Here is an 18,016-nt window from a genome sequence, read left to right on the forward strand (position 1 = left end):
CAATGCTGCTGAGGAGCAAAAGTGCACCTTTGTCAGATGTGTTCTGGTTACAATTTTAAAGGACGTAGCAAATGACAAAATAAGAGGCAGAGGCCTATAACTCTTCTTTTAGGTTAGTCTCAGAATCTTCTGAAAATGATGAAGCTCTTAACTGCCAAATGGATTTTAAGTAATGTTCATAGATCCAGTGGCGGAAAAAAAAAAGAACCCAGGAAGTGATAGAAGCACTGCTTGGGAAAGATGACGTAATATTAATATGCCACAGAAAGAAGGCAGATCTAATCAACTCCTGTTTTGTTTTAATATTTTCTTTTAGAACAAAACAATGATTGGGAACCTAATTTTCAGTACTTAAATATTATCTTTGATATAGCTAAAATTAATGCTTACTGGTAAAAACACAACTTTTTGAAAACAAAATTCTTCTCTTTTGCCATATTCCCAGAGGGAGAGGCCTAAAGTTTCTCTTTCAGAGAAACCACAGTCTCTGGCCTGTTGTGGAACTTGTGACCTAGTTGGGGCCGGATTGGGGTAGGGTAGGAAGACATAATTGTAAAACAATTAGACAAACCTCCAATTTCAACAAATGCAAGATATTAGTAAATGGTAGGATGCACACACACCCGATAAAGGAATTTAAATAGGGAAAATCCTCAGAGGGAAGGGACTAATCAGGAGAGCTTTATGAAGACAATAAACCTTGAACTGGACTTTTGAAACAAAACAGTTTAATTAGTGGAAAGAAATAAGGAAAAGATTTTATTTAGTGATAGTACAATAAATAGAATATTGATAACAGTGAACATTTCTTTGCTGCTTATTATATATACATTTATTTATTTATTTTTTGAGGTGGAGTCTCGCTCTGTTGCCCAGGCTGGAATGTAGTAGTGCTGTCTCCACTCATTGCAACTCCTGCCTCCCAGGTTCAAGCAATTTTCCGGCCTTAGCCGCCCAAGTAGCTGGGATTACAGGCATGCGCCACCATGCCCAGTTAATTTCTGCATTTTTAGTAGAGACAGCATTTTACCATGTTGGCCAGGCTGGTCTTGAACTCCTGACCTCTGGTGATCGCCCCCACCTTGGCCTCCCAAAGTGATGGGATTAGAGGAGTGAGCCACTGCAGCCGGCCTGACTGACTGCTTATTTTATGTAAAGAACTTCTCTAAGAGGTTATCATTATTAATATTGAAACTATTTACTTTTAAGCATAGTATGTACCGTGTTCTCATTTAAATTTTGTGTCACTTCTGAAACCCTATTATTAGTTGTTATGTTCATTTTACAGATTAGTAACTAAGGTGCCGAGAGATAGGAGCACCACCAAGAACAGTGCCTGGCAGAAAGCAAATGCTCAGTAAACACTTGACAAGTGAATAAATGAGCGAGCAAACATGTCCAGTATCATTCACACGACTGAGTGCTTGAGCCTAAATTTCACTGACTAAGGCTTACTTTTAGCCTGCACACTACATGTCTTTATTTGGATGAAGTAAGTGTGAACGTTTATGAACAGAAAAAAATGCATCTGGCAGATGAAAAGGTTTAAATAACTGAATAATTACACCTGGTTTCATTGATGAAATAATTAAAGAGGCAGTGGAGTGTTGATGGTAAGAGCCAGGTCTTTAGAGCCAGAAAGATCTGATTTGAAATCCTGTTTCTTATGTTTATTAGTTTTGTAACCACCTTGATTGACAGCTTCACCTTTCTGTACCTCAGTTTTGTCATCTGTAAAATGGAATAGTGATCATTTCCTAATAGGAAAGTGAGATTAAGAGGGATAATACAGGCTGGGCACAGGGGCTCATGCCTGTAATCCCAGCACATTGGGTGGCCGAAGCAGGCGGATCATGAGGTCAGGAGTTCAAGACCAGTCTGGCCAACATGGTAAAACCCTGTCTCTACTAAAAATACAAAAAAATTAGCTGGACATGGTGGCAGGCGCCTGTGATCTCAGCTACTTGGGAGGCTGAGGCAGGAGAATTGCTTGAACCTGGGAGGTGGAGGTTGAAGTGAGCCAAAACCACGCCACTGCACAACAGCCTGGGCAACAGAGCGAGACTGAGTCTCAGAACAAAAATAAATACAAAGGAGGGATAATACATAGGTCTTAGCACTTAGTAAATACTCAATAAATAATTACAATAATTGTTACTAGCAGTTTAGTTCTTAAGAGAGAGAAATGACTTAATGGAGATGGTCCAGAGGAAGTTGAATCTTGCAGTGGCAGCCGGGATAAATTAGAAGAGAAGAGAACACAGGCAAGAATAGAGGAAAGTTGCTAAACTAATGTAGTTTTCAGGTACTGCCTGTGACAGAGTAGGAGTATGAATGAGAAAAAGGTGGACGGTGGGGACAGGCAGACAATGTAACATCGTAATCAGAATGCTTTGATAAATTTATCAGGCATTTTATGTCTTTTTGGAGAATTCTGAGGTGGTTGTAGACAGTTTGCCATTGGAGTTAGTATTTAAATGCCCTTCAGCTTGTAGCTCGAAGCTCCAGAATTATGGTTATACTAATTATGACATCCTGAATATATTGGTAAAACTTAATTTTCCCCTCTGGCCATCCCACTACCATAAAAATAATATCAGTTTTCTGTATAGTTTTTTTGAGATCTAAAACAATCCACATACTCTCCACACACAGTCCTCCCCTAGGTATGTGTTTTCTTGAACACAGTCTGCTGACTGAAAACCCTTGTCTTTTTTATTTCAGTGCGAGCAGCTAATGAGTCAGTCTACAAACTCCAGCAGAGGGAACAGGAACGAAAAAAGGTAAAAGATTATTTAGATAATGTGGCATATAAGTTTTGGGTGTCTGTTATCATTATTATTAGCAATTGCCTTTGATCAGAAAATTATCTGAAAGCAATGATTTTTACATATTTTAAAAGGGCTAATTCATTGAAGATGTGTTGAGGAAGTGAGATCACGTGTTCATATCATCAGTATTTTTATAATTGAAATTTCAGGACTCTCTTTCTTCCTTTTCAACATTTCCATCTTTTTCCTGAAAGTGGTATTTGTCTTCTGGAGGAGAGAGAAAATAGGACTTTTATATGTAGCAACAAATAGCCACCAGATTGGAGATATAAATCTTTCCTTTGAGCTGAAGTCTTGAGTATATTATGTATATTTCTTCTATAAAAGGAACATTCATGGCCTGTGGATAGGTTATTTAATGAATAGCCATAGGAGTATTTGAATTATTTACTGGGCAGTGCTTTGCTTATTTGAAGTATATGTTAACTAAATTCAGATGTGGAAAAATAGCACAAGATTTTAAGTTCCTGTGATAATTTGGTGTTTTTCACTTGCAGTTATTATAAAATGTTTTTGTAACTTATTTATTGCTCTAAACCAGTAAAGATACATCTCACACTTATTAAGAAACATTGAAAATACTAAGTCACTCTGAAAATAATGCCTTTTTACATATGTGTATATCAGCAAATGTTACTGTCTCCATTTATTTGGAATGTGTTTTGGTTAATCCACAGTAGTAGTTCAGATCTGTCACTGTATAAAAATAAATGGAATGAGCCTTCTCAGAGTTTCAGTTTCTTTACCCTCTGCTTCAATCTAAATGTTGATATAAAGTTTGAAAAGTCAACAATTTGATAATTTACACTTTATTGAAAGTACTTGACATTTAAGACAGGTAGGAAGGCTGCCCAAGACAGTGGGACCCAGCAGGCTGGTTCGGAAGCAGGACCATGGCCGAACTCCTGGTTGAAGTGTCAAGGCAGAGCTGTGGTCAGGGAAGTTTGTGTCAGGACGGGGTGCTTGCACAGCGTGCAGGGAGTGTGTAAAGGCAGGCAGCGCTGGGCATGTAAGTGGATAGTGTCAGACTGGACAGCAGTTATATTTTTAATTCCTCTGCTTTGCTAGGTGCCACTTGGGATGATTGATTTTGTCAATTTTAAGACAATTCCTACAGTTAAGGAGCTAAAAATCTTGGAGTCCCAAACCACTCACGCTATTATAATAGAGGATAAAGTACGAACTGTGATCATTACTTTTTGGAATCTTGGCAAAGGAGTAATTTATTAGGAAAATGACGGCATTTAAGCCTGACCTTAATTGGTAAGAATTCAGTTGCTTGAAGATGGGAAGAGAGATATTCTAGGGCAAGGAATACATTGTAAGCAAAGGCAAAAGATGTGAGAAGTCAGTGTTGTCTCATGGAACTGGTATGTAGACTGTCTAAATGGATGTTTTAGAAATTATTGTGGAGGATCTTAAATGCTGTATTAAACAATTAGTTTTGGGAGCACCTGAAACATTCTGTTTTTGAAAAGCCAAATAATGATCTGATAGAACACTGGCTTTACATTTCAACATATGCAATTCTCTTGGCTCTCAGGATAAAAATGAGGACGTATCGCATGCTACGTGTTACCTCTCTGACATGTTGCTGTGTGATTTAAGCAGATTCAAGTGGGTGTGTAGCCAAACATTAATCGGTCTGTCTTTCTAAGACATTATCAAAGCAGTTATATTTCTGAAAAATGGCAATTTTTGTCATTTTTGAGCAGGAACTTACATTATAATTTGAACAGTTTCTCTTGTCACTTTGAACTATTTCTTCATGTGATGTATTAGCTCTATGTCTAGTAGGAAGATGACCAGATTGAGTAAGAAACACCTGGCTTTTATTTCTGGTGTTGGTTCCCTTTATTAGCTAGCTGTAAGCCCTGAGCTTCTTGCTCCTCATCTGCAAAATAATTATCTATTCTACTTATCTGATAGATTGGTGGGTAAATTGCATTATAAAAATTATTTGAAATTACTTTGTGAATTGCACATCACTATCGAAATGTAAGGCAGCATTTTTTTCCTGCCAGCTCATTTGTTTAAGACACAGGCGGTCACTGTGTGGGTAAGAGCCCTGCTATATGTTAGAGTCTGTGAAGCACTTCAGAAGCCTTCCCATTCATGATTTTGCAAATTAAAAAGTGCTGTCTGTCCATGGTTTAAAAAGCAATGGCCAAAAGAAATAAGAATATTTTCATATGAAGTACATTTCTTTTTTTTTTTAAACTGAGTCTCACTCTGTCGCCCAGGCTAGAGGGTGGTGGTGTGATCTCGGCTCACTGCAACCTCCACCTTCCAGGTTCAAGCTATTCTCCTGCCTCAGCTTCCCAAGTAGTTAGGACTACAGGCATGCGCCACCATGCCCAACTAATTTTTGTATTTTTAGTAGAAACGAGGTTGGCCAGGCTGGTCCTGAACTGCTAATGTTAGTTGATCCACCAGCTTCGGCCTCCCAAAGTGCTGGGATTACAAGCGTGAGCCACCACGCCCGACCTGAAGTATATTTCTTACAGATACTATGTCTGAGACTATTATTAAAATAATTTTTATAGAATACATATTAAAAGTTAGTATTTTAACATATACTGTTTCACCAGAAGTTGATAAGTCTATGAGACTTGGTTTATAAGCAGACTTAGATTTGTTACCCTGATTTTCTTTAATGAAGATAATAAAATTAACCAACTTAAAGTTATAAATAGATGTACTTCTCTGCTCAGAGAAAAGTAAAAATTCTTTATATTCTTATTGGAGCAATAAATTTTTAGTCTTGTCTTTATTTCTTTTGTCTTTTTCTTTTACATTTTTGTTTTACTGCCATATGTAGCTTTTTCTGAAACTTTGACATGGCATAGGTTTCAAACTCCACACATACGTGCACATGCACACACGTGTGTCATAAAGGTAAGGTTTAATTTCTCATCTAGCCAATGTAAACAAAGGAAAGACATGACTGCTGCATTTTACAACCTAATGTTAATTTTATATGTTTAAAAGATTTTCAGAACAAATCAAGGTGGGAGTAGTAATGAGATAAAATAGACTGACTACTGACATTAATCAATAATTCTTTTTTTTTTTTGAGATGGAGTTTCACTCTGTCGCCCAGGCTGGAGTGCAGTGGTGCGATCTCAGCTCTCTGTAACCTCCGCCTCCCGGTTTCAAGTGATTCTCCTGCCTCAGCTTCCTGAGTCACTGGGATTACAGGCACCCACCACCACGCCCAGCTAATTTTTGTATTTTTAATAGAGACGGGGTTTTACCATGTTGGTCAGGCTGTTCTCAAACTCATTAGTTCTTTTATGTCAAGACAATTTGTGGAATTATGTAGGAAGTAAATTGATAAATGTCATTCATGCAAATCACATTTCCCACAATTGATATCTAAAAGTACATTCAGAAGAACAATAAATGCACATTCCCTAGTTATTTGATATGTCTTAAAAACTACCATTAATACAAAGTTGCATTTTGGTCACTAGCAATAAGAATAGTGAAATGAAAATTATTTTTGGCTTATAAAATTCATGGCTCTTAAAATTATGCCACCAGTAGCGATGAGATGGTTAATAATATCTGTCAATAATTTAAATTTAGGTTCATGCACAGGTGTCAAACTTTTGAAGCCCTGTTCAACCAGATTAGAAGTAAGTGTGAATGCTTTTGATTCCTGTCATCCACAAATATTTATTAGATACAGTTATCCTCCTTAGGGTTATTTTCATGACAGCAAGATCACATGGCTTACACATTGTTCTTAATAGAGTTTAAAAACAGAGTAACATATCAGTACATATTCTGTATAAAATCATTTTTTGCAGTTGTTATACTGACACTCCTTACCAAAGGAAATAGTTTATCCATGTCTCTGTAAGGCATATGTAAAATTAATGGCATGCGTGTTATTGACAGATGCTCTAAAAGGGCTTTTAGACCTCAGTTGGATTATTGAGAATTTTCCCTTAGACCAAGATTTCTCAATCTCAGCACTGTTGACACTTTGGGCCTAATAATTCCTTATTGTGGGTGCTGTCCTGTGCATTGTGGGATGTTTAGCAACATTCTTGGCCTCTACCTACTAGATGCCAGTAGCACCTCCCACGACCTGTGTTACAATAACCAACAATCTCCTGGGGGCGAGGGTGTAAAATGCCCTCCCCTACCCCCATTGAAAATCACTGACTTAGACGAATCTGTGCAGAAGTGTGTTTTTACTTTGTAATCCAGAGTTCTTTATAGACATGGTTCTAGATGCCTGTCTTCAGAATTGATTTCTATTTTACATTATTGTTAATTGGTGGGGGGCAGTGAGTGTGTGCCTGCATCCTGCCAGTTTATTTCTTTCTCTGTTGTAACTTAATGTATACATTTTACTAAGTAGAAAGAGATAACACTGTTATAGTTAATTACTTTTGGTATGTATAGGCCATTAATAAACTTTCTCTTTATTTTAAAGTCGGCATTTTCTAAGTTTATCTTGAAGAGTACACTCGCTTTCATTTAAGAATCCCCTGAAACTTGATTTAAATTTTTTTACTGTGGCAAAATTCATATAACATAGAGTTTACCATCATAACCACTTTAAAATATACATTTCAGTGGCATTATCTATATTCACATTGTTGTTCAACCGTCATCATCCACAGAACTTTTTAAAAAATTAATTTATTATTATTATTAGTATTATTATTTGAGATGGAGTTTCACTCTTGTTGCCCAACCTGGAGTGCAGTGACGTGATCTTGGCTTACTGTAACCACTACCTCCTGGGCTCAAGCAATTCTCCCTCCTCAGCCTAGTGAGTAGCTGCGATTACAGGCACCTGCCACCACACCTGGCTAATTTTTGTATTTTTAGTAGAGACAGGGTTTCACCATGTTGACGAGGCCGGTCAACTCAAACTCCTGACCTCAGGGGATCCACCCACCTTAGCCTCCCAAAGTGCTGGGATTACAGGCATGAGCTACCACTCACAGCCCACAGAACCCTTTCATCTTGCAAAACTGAAACTCTGTACCCAATAAACAATAACTCCTCATTCCCCTTTCTCTCCACCCCTAGAAACCACCATTCTACTTTCTAGCTCTAAGAATTTGACTGCTCTAGGTTCATCATGTAAGCAGAATCATACAATGTTTGTCTTTTTTGTGACTGGTTTATTTCTTTAGTGTAATGTCGTTGAGATTTGTCCATGCTGTAGCATGTGTTGGAATTTCTTCCCTTTTTTTTGAGGCGGAATAATATTTTATTAGATGTTTAGACCACATTCTGTTCATCTGTTTATGGACACTTAGCTTCTCCTACCTTTGGCTATTATGCATAACATTGCTGTAAACATGGGTGTACAAGTAGCTGTTCAGGTTCCTACTTTTAATTTTTTTGGATATATGCCCAATAGTGGAATTGCTGCTTTATTTGGTATTCCACGTAAAAGCTAAGGTTTTTATCTTCTTTAAGCATAGTGCTCTTATAACTTTAACTACTTTTTTTGTTGTTTTTGAATTTCTTTATTTTTGGGGGGCAGTTTTCAAGTCATTTTATTCAGAATTTTATGTTTCTTGCTGGATTCAATAACTACTATACAAAACAATGTAAAAATGGCTACCATTTTCTCTCCCCTGTTCCCCTACCTGGGGACAATCCCCTGGGTCACCTCAGGAGTTTTAGTGGCTCTCCCTCCAGACTTATTACAGCAAATGAAGTTGAGTGATATATTCACTTGAATGATTTTTAAAGAAACTCAGCTGGGGTGAGGAGAGCCTCTGGAATCTGGAGGTAACTAGCTTAGGGAAATGAATCAGTGTTTTGGGGAAGAAAAAACAGCCCTTAGGGCAGGAGCCTACCCCAAAAAAAAGGGTGTCTGACATGTTCACAGTTAACTTCTTTTGCTTCAGAAAGTGGAATTTGTTCAGAGAAAAAAGTGACAAGATGTCCATGCCATCCTCACAACCCCTGCTGCTCCTCTGCCCCTAACTGGGGCCAGGTAGCAGGACAGCCTCTCAGATGAGGTCAGCAACATTGAGGCATCTCCTTAATGGAGATGTTGTAGGTCTCCGTGTCTCCAAGAGTCTTCTTGTCTTCTGTCACTGTGAACTTGGATTAATTTGGATGGAAATCTTTAAAAATATATTCTATATTTTTAAAAATATTTGTTAAATGTAACAATAATTTTGTAGGAATCAAGCATTATTGAAAATATCAGATTTTATATTGTGAATATGGTGATGTCATCAGGGAATAAGAGAAAGAAATACTGTGTTAGGTTTCTGTACCAACTGCCCTGAGATATTGTGTGTTTTAAGTTTTTGTGTCTGCTTCCTCTTTTGCTATAAGGCCAATGCCTGTTATTCTTTTCTCGTGTATCAGCCTTTTCATTTTCTAACTTGTAATTTTTGATAGGGTATTGTCTTAGAAACCAGTTAACTGAGCTGGTTAGAATTGTATATAACGTAAGCCAAATAGGTTCAGCATCAGCAGAGCTTTTCATGAGCCCAGCAATATTTGTACATGGACTTTGTAGTATCTTCTTCTTTTAGATGACTTAAAGGTCTTACCACATTCTCTACTAAGTTTCAGATAAATGTTATTTCCAGGTAGCTGGGTTTTATTTGTAGGTAAAGACTGCAGTATTGTCTATACATGAATGTATAGGCAACCCCCACTGCCTCCACCCCTGCCATTTTTTCTTTTCTAGTTGTTGTAGAGAATGTAAGAATGCCCTGCAATCACTATTAAAAGTGGGAAACTAGGAAAAGGTAACGTGGATTGACTGTAAGAACTTCTTGGTAAGGAAGCAAGACTAGATTTTCATTTGGATTTGGAAATTGTCACCTTTTATCTTATTTTCACTTGGCCTACGAGGCCAATAAGCAATAATGCCTGATGTGAAAAAGCTACTTGAATATGTTTATCTTTAATCATAATATTCTGAAACTACACAATAGAAATGCTGATCTTTGGCAATATCTTATTCACTAATATATTGCAGTATCTTAAAGACTGTTGTTGTAGCCAAATGGTTAATAATGGTTACTCAAAAATTAAATTGAGTATATTGCCCTTGAGTTGTCTGTATTGTTTGAATTACTACAATAATCTGTTGCCAAAAGTAAATTACTAAAATTGAAGAACAAAAGCTGAAATGGCAGGGGGATAAATGTAGAGAGATCTGCCTTCTAGATGCTTCGCTTGTGATTTGTTTAGTATTTACCTTTGATTAAGCCCCTTAGCCACTGAGCTAGGAACTTGACATGCTCTATCTCTAATCTTCAGAAGTATTGTTTGTGGATGTGAAGTATTTATTTTCCTCATTTTAAAGAAACTTCAAGTTGCTCAGCATCATGCAACTAGTGACAGGTAAACCAGAACCTGAAGAGAGGTTTATGTGCCTGCCAAAGCTGCCAGCTGGCTAAGCTGGGTAAAATACGTTCTGGTTGGCAAGGGGAACACGGCTTTTGCCTTGTGGTCCACATCACGAGGTCAGCTGAGCCAATGATGACTTTTCATTTACAAATAAATGAACAATTAAATAATATCTGAGTATGCATGTTTAATATTATTTGTATTTATTAAAATAAATTTCATTTTGATGAAGTTTATCTGCATTTTTTCTTGTCTTTTTCTTTTTCTAGCTTTTCTCTTAAATGGTAACAGTTTTTGCAAAAGTTCCATCAGAAAAGTTTAATAAACTCTTCATGCATCTTTTGGAGAGTTATAATCTAAAAGGCTGAAAAGTTAAGAAGTAATGCATTGGATTTGTTTAACCTGTTTAACAAATTTATTGGATGAGTAAACCCTCCCTAACCCTCTCTCCCCACCACTGTAATATCTGTTCAGATCCCAAGGGTCTGTGGGACATATCACACATTTTAGCGGAATGTTTGACCAAGACTTTTCAGTTGGAAAGAAGTTGACGTGGGTCTGAGATTGGAAAGTCTTGGTGCTGAGGAGCTTCAGGTCAGCCTAGCAAAAAGGCTCTCACAAGAGCAACCTATGTAAAACTTCCTCTGGAAAGATCTGATTTGCACTCTGTGATAGAAAAGGCGTAAGTTTGGGTGTCAGAAAGACCTAGATTTGAATCTACAAGCAAGCTATTCAGATGAATGACCATGGAGCGTAAAAGTGTCGTTAAGCCTTAATTTCTTTGTAAAGTGAGAATAATGTAATCTTAAAGGAGAGGTTTTTAGAAGTAGCTATGCAAAACAGCTAGCAGAAATTTGCATTTCATGGGTACTTGGAGCACATTGGCTTATTCAGCCCTTCATCTTGTTTGTTATCCCAACCCAAATGGGAGAGAAAATAGAACAGCAAGAACATGATAGACAGCTTGAAGATGGTTTCTGTCTTTTTCCTAGTAGCTGTTTTTCTGGTGGATGACATATGAGTATACCGCATGTCCCTTTTTCATTCAAGTGCTGGAATTAACATGCTAGAATTAGCAGTGACTTCAGGTGCTTTGTTGATATTGTGTGTGTGTGTGTGTGTGTGTGTGTGTGTGTGTGTGTGTGTGAGAGAGAGAGAGAGAGAGAGAGAGAGAGAGACAGAGAGACAGAGTCTTGCTCTCTCACCGAGGCTTTAGTGCAGTGGTGTGGTCTCGGCTTACTGCAGTCTCCACCTCCCAGGTTCAAGCGATTCAACCTTGTAGGTTTTTATAGTTTGCATATTCCAGTTTTTGTTTGTTTAATAGAACCTAGCCTGTATCAAAACTTAAGTGCTAATGACATATAGAATAGTTGAAATAGGGATATAAAGTTATTTTTTCACACTCTATTTAGCTTTTTGTTGTACATATTCAAAGTTAATAATTGAAATTATACTTTGGAGGGAGGAAGAAAACGAAATTTATACCTTTTTTATTTATACAGCGTTTTATCTGTGTTACTGTGGTGCCAGAAAGAAAAAGAAAAAACCTTTCATCCTTATATAGCAGTAATAAGGAACATCTCAAGAACTGAGACATTTGACACAGATGTTTGAGATGCTGATTTGCTTCAAGGACTAGAACTGACCCAGAGGAGCCAGCGAGCTAGCTAGCTTGCTTGCCTGCCTGCTTCCTTCCTTCCTCCCTCCCTCCCTTCCTTTCTTTCTTTTTTTTTTTTCTCACTCTGTCACCCAGGCTATAGTGCAGTGGCACCATCTCAGCTCACTGCAACATCCACCTCCCGGGTTCAAGCAGTTCTCCCCCCTCAGCTTCTCAAGTAGCTGGGATTAACAGGCGCACGCCACTACACCTGGCTAATTTTTGTATTTATAATAGCGACGGGGTTCTGCCATGTTGGCCGGACTGGTCTTGAACTCTTAACCTCACCTCAGCCTCCCAAAGTGCTGGGATTACTGGTGCAAGCCACTGAACCTATCCCAGAGGAGATTTCTTGAGTTCTCTCCTAGTGACTAATAATTTATGATTCTTTTTAATGCACTTAAAAATATTTTATGTAAAACAGATTTTGATTTCTTGTAGCAATGATTCTTTTAGCATATATTCTTTAAAATTGGTTTAAAAATATCTTCAGTTAAATGGTATTTGAGAAGAAATAGAAATATGAAAAATTACTTGGACTGTGTTCAATTTATGTAAAGATACTAGACACTTGAAAAAATTTTGTTTTCTTTTTTCTTTTTGAGATGAAATCTCACTCTGTCACCCAAGCTAGAGTGCAGTGGTGCCATCTCAGCTCACTGCATCCTTTGCCTTCCGGTTCAAGCGATTCTTCTGCCTCAGCCTCCCGAGTAACTGGGACTACAGTCATGTGCCACCATGCCTGGCTAATTTTTGTACTTTTAGTAGAGACAGGGTTTCGCCTTGTTGGCCAGGCTGGTCTCAAACTCCTTACCTCAGGTAATCCACCCACCTCAGTCACCCAGAATGCTGAGATTACAGTTGTGAACCACCATGCCCAGCCCACTTTTAAAATTTAAGAAATGAGAATATCTGTTTAATTTTAATAAGAGAAGCCTTAGATGTTCTAACATGTTGTCTTTCTTTGGACATTATAACGCAGTCTTATCCTTGTGACTTACCAGCTGATTGTGACGGTAACCAAGTGTCAAGAGATAAAGTTATAAAATAATTGTCTGGAAAGTGTCATGTGTCTTTCTAATTTTCTTTTCTCAGGTAAATAGTGACCACTTAATAGCTAGTGAGAAACAGCACATTCTCCAGTGGGATGACTTCATGAAGGAACAGCCCAACAAAAGGGCCGAAGTGGATGAAGAGCACAGAAAAGCCATGGAGAGGCTTAAAGAACAATACGCCGAAATGGAGAAGGACCTAGCAAAATTTTCAACCTTCTAAGAACTTGAACCACAACAATCACAAACTAATGAGAAGATGTTCACCTCTCTCCTGAAAACATCCCCATGAAACCATTTAGCCTCTGCTTCAAGCTTAGCAATATATTCAATGGCACTCTTACACCAGAAGAAAGAAGCTTCTACTGTCATCCTGATTGGATGTTTAAAGAAGAGTGCCACACCTTTCCAGCTTTAAGTGCCTATATATGATTATTTGGAAGAGGAGTAGGAAGGAAAGTGGAATAAATATACTCTTGGTTAGTCAGAATTGATCATCTTTTCCATTGATTAGCTCAGAGAACTGTAGGTATAGACTTCTTAGAAAGATCATGTAATCCATTTTTATACAGGGTTAACAATAGTTTATTATTGTGGCTTAATGGGCGGGTATAGAAGCTGCCTGTCATAGCCTCCTTGGCTGTTGGAAGAATGTATAAAGTGTTATTGCATGAGTAAAGTAGACAAAAAACCCAGCTGTCCTTGGAGCAGAGATCACATTTCAGAGAGGTGAGAATAAAAACATTATCTCCACTGCGGCAAAGGTGTCCATGTTGTTGTTTGAACTGCCTCTTGGGAAGCATTGCAGATTTTACAGTGCAGCATAATGCCATGTGCTCCCACGGATGAGAAGACACACATGTTAAGTTTTGTGGCTTCCAGCACAAAACTATTTTCAGCTTTTAAAGCATGCTTAGAAGGAAAAGCTTACCAAAAATATATTCACATTTAGTTTTTCCAAGAACTATAATCTTGCCCATAGTATTTACCTCATTTTTGTGTCTCTTTTGCTATGGGTAAGCTTTATAAGATAAATAATATCTATACATGTTTCGACTGTTCAATGAGTAATCAACAGAATCTGCCAGGGAGTCCCTCTGGAACCATATAAAGTTCCTGGCTTTGAAGGAACCAGAAGTGTTTGCCCACATGGCAAATGATCCATGTTAAATATAAACCCTTTTTAGTGTTAAATGTCTGTTCTCATAAGCAGGTATATTATGATGAAATGTGTACCAATTCTGTCATCACTGTGATCTTTAAAAATCTGCATTTAACAGTCTAATTGAAGCCAGGTGCAGTGGCTCACGCCTGTAATCCCAGCACTTTGGGAGGCTGAGGTAGGCAGATCATTTGAGGTCAGGAGTTCAAGAACAGCCTGGCCAACATGGTGAATCCCTGTCTCTACTAAAAATACAAAAATTAGCCAGGCGTGGTGACGCACGCCTGTGATCCCAGCTACTCAGGAGGCTCAGGCATGAGAATCACTTGAACTCGGGAGGCGGAGATTGCAATGAGCCAAGATTGCGCCACTGCATTCCAGCCTGGGCAACAGAGCGAGACTCCATTTTTTAAAAAATCTACTTGAAGAACTAAGTTGATTTTTTTTTTTGTTTGCCATAAACCAAGCAAAAATAAAATGCAATAATTTCAAGAGGTTTCTGGTAAACGAATTTGAGATACAGATAAATCGTTCACATATTTTTTATTGCTCTTTAGTAAAGAAAGGCAGAAAAAAGAAAATACCCAGCTCTCTTTTCTTATCTCAGTGTGGCAACTGCATAAAATTGACAATGCTTGCCTATGTTGAATTTATGGCTTAATGTCAAAGCTTCATTCTTGGCTGCATGTTGAAAATGTGATTAAAGTTAATAGAGGAGATGAAATAAGTATTTGAGATTTTTTTCAATAACACTGAACTTCTGCCAACTTTCTCTGTCTGCTACTGTAGGCTTGACAGGTTCATCAATCATTTGCTGGTACCTGGACTAAAAAGCGCCCTTGCTGACACCAAGGCATGTTGGAATTTTCTTAATTCTCTTTCAGTGGATGAAAAAAAGAAATACTTCCAAAAATATCCCACATGTGAAAAGGGAGGGGAGCCTTAAATGAAAATTCCCTTTGTACTGTAGACACTTTTTGGAATGTGATTAATCGCCAACACATTGAACGAATACTGTAACCAAGAAATTATGATTGTGTATGTGAGTGGGAATATATTCTTAATTGTAGCTACCCAACTTGTATAGCAAAGATTTCTGATAGTTTGTGTTCATCTCATGTGAATAATAAATACTTCACCTTATAAGTTTGTGTATATTTTCCATAAATATCTAAGGGACTTCCTAAACCAAAATGAATTGATGGGCTTTTTGAACTTTAAACATTAAGATACCCAATTGTTTCCTTGTAACATTTTTAACTATTCAATATAGCTTCTGTAAGAGTTGGTTTATTTACCTTTCTTTTGATATTTTTACTGGTAAACACTTTTGCTTCTGTTTCCCAGTTGCCAAATCACTTTTGATATGTATTTTATTTATATGTAAAAAATAATTTTAATGATTATATAATTTAATCTTCCTTTTTTTCTTTTTTCTTCACTCCTTCCCTCTCTCCCTCTATTATTTTCTCCCTTCCTCTCTTCCTCTCTTCCTCTCTTCCTCCCTTCCTCCCTTCCTCCCTTCCTTCCTGTCTTGCTTTGTCACCCAGGCTGGAGTGATCACCTTAGCCTCCCAAAGTGCTAGGATTATAGGCGTGAGCCACTGTGCCTGACCAGTTTGTAACATTTCTGCTGTGTTTATGTTGTTGAGTAGAGATACTATGGGTTCTGTGTAGCTCATAAGATTATTGTAATGATCAAATGAAATAATGCTTTGTAATTTTAAAACACCATAGAAAGATTTGGTTTTAAATTCTAAGTTTGTTTTTTTTTTTTTGAGACAGAGTTTCGCTCTTGTTACCCAGGCTGGAGTGCAATGGCGTGATCTTGGCTCACCGCAACCTCCGCCTCCTGGGTTCAGGCAATTCTCCTGCCTCAGCCTCCTGAGGAGCTGGGATTACAGGCACGCGCCACCGTGGCCAGCTAATTTTTTGTATTTTTAGTAGAGACAGGGTTTCACCATATTGACCAGGATGGTCTTGATCTCTTGACCTCGTGATCTACCCACCTCAGCCTCCCAAAGTTTTTTTTTTTTTTTTTTTTTTTTAATTTTTTATTGGATTTTAGGTTTTGGGGTACATGAGTGGAGCATGCAAGACAGTTGCGTAGGTACACACATGGCAGTGTGCTTTGCTTTCCTTTTCCCCTTCACCCACGTTTGGCATTTCTCCCCAGGCTATCCCTCCCCACCTCCCCCTCCCACTGGTCCTCCCCTTTTCCCCCCTATAGACCCCAGTGTTTAGTACTCCCCTTCCTGTGTCCATGTGTTCTCATTTTTCATCACCTGCCTATGAGTGAGAATATGTGGTGTTTCATTTTCTGTTCTTGTGTCAGTTTGCTGAGGATGATGTTCTCCAGATTCATCCATGTCCCTACAAACGACACAAACTCATCATTTCTGATTGCTGCATAATATTCCATGGTGTATATGTGCCACATTTTTCCAATCCAGTCTATTATCAGTGGGCATTTGGGTTGATTCCAGGTCTTTGCTATTGTAAACAGTGCTGCAATGAACATTCCTGTACATGTGTCCTTATAGTAGAACGATTTATAGTCTTTTGGATATATACCCAGTAATGGGATTGCTGGGTCAAATGGAATTTCTATTTCTAAGGCCTTGAGGAATCGCTTCACTATCTTCCACAATGGTTGAAAGTTTTTTGTTTTTTTTTTAAAGACAATCTTGCTCTGTCTCCGAGGCTGGAGTGCAGTGGTGTGATCTCAGCTCACTACATCTGCCTCCCAGGTTTAAACAATTCTGCCTCAGCCTCCCAAATAGCTGGGATTACAGGCGCACTCCACCATGCCCTGCTAATTTTTGTATTTTTAGTAGAGATGGGGTTTCACCATATTGGCCAGGCTGGTCTCAACTCCTGACCTCATGATCCACCTGCCTTGACCTCCCTAAAGTGCTGGAATTACAGATGTGAGCCACCACTCCTGGCCGTATTTTTAATTTTTAATTCTTATTTATTTTTGGACTAACATATATATGAGACTTTTTTTTTCTATTTCCTAGCATGTGTATTTTTAAATTCTGTATTTATTCATTCTTATTTTAATTGAATTTGAATTGTGGTTAGAAACTAGGTACATGTAAGACTGATTTGTTAGTATTTGTTGAGATTTGCTTTATGACCTAGATTATAACCTGCTTTTGCAGATGTTTCATGAGTACCTGAAAATTATGCTTGGCTCTTAATTGTTGGATATCCATTAGACCAAAGTTGTCAATTGTGTAGTTCTAGTTTTTTCCATTTTACTGTTCTCTGTCTTCTACTTGATCTCTTAGACTCTGAGATGTGTTGACATTTTCTGTTCCAGTCAATTTGCCAATTTCTCCCTGTAATTCTGTCAATTTTAGTTTTATATATTTTGAAGTTTTGTTATAAATAGAATTATAAATATATACATAAATATAACATATATATTATATTTATATAGATGATACCAGCCAGCTAGATTTATAGGATATATCTTTTTTTATCCTTCTGTTAAACCTTGCTGTTATGTGTTTTAGATATGCCCCTTAAAAACTGTGTGACTGATGTTTTTCTTTCTTTCTGATTATTTGCCAAATAGAGTTCAGTTCATTTCCATTTGTCAAGATTACTGACACATTAAGATTTATTTATATCATCTTACTTTGTGCTTTTTATCCCACCTTTTCTGTTTCTTGCCTTCTTTCAGCTTGAGTTTGTTTTGTTTCATTTTTCCATCTACTTTTCTTCTACTTTCAAAGTTAAACATTCCCAGTTTTCAGATCACTTTTGATATGTATTTTATTTATATGTAAAAATTAACTTTTAATTAAGTGCTTAGTAGGAAATTTAACTTGCATAGTTAACCTAAAGTTAACATCTTTACTCTCTTCCTATACATTAGAGATTTTTGTACAAAGTCTGATTTCTCTCTTCAGCTTACAAATTATTGCTAGAATCTAATTCTGTCTCTG

At 37.6% G+C, this 18,016-nt stretch overlaps 1 protein-coding gene across 9 annotated transcripts in view; it reads left to right on the top strand.

Moving 5' to 3' along the window:
- The window catches only part of BLOC1S5 (biogenesis of lysosomal organelles complex 1 subunit 5), a 170,552-nt gene that overhangs the window by 41,207 nt on the left and 111,329 nt on the right, over positions 1 to 18,016 (top strand). For 3 of the 9 annotated variants that reach the window (XM_035294983.3, XM_078368414.1, XM_008993996.5), the window contains one exon: positions 2,725 to 2,783. In XM_035294983.3, coding sequence (XP_035150874.2) covers positions 2,725 to 2,783 — 59 coding nt within the window. The other 6 variants (XM_002746239.6, XM_008993998.5, XM_008993995.5 and 3 more) reach the window with 5 other exon arrangements.

Source organism: Callithrix jacchus, chromosome 4 (genome assembly GCF_049354715.1).
Source record: "Callithrix jacchus isolate 240 chromosome 4, calJac240_pri, whole genome shotgun sequence".
Classification (NCBI taxonomy): Eukaryota; Metazoa; Chordata; class Mammalia; order Primates; family Cebidae; genus Callithrix; species Callithrix jacchus.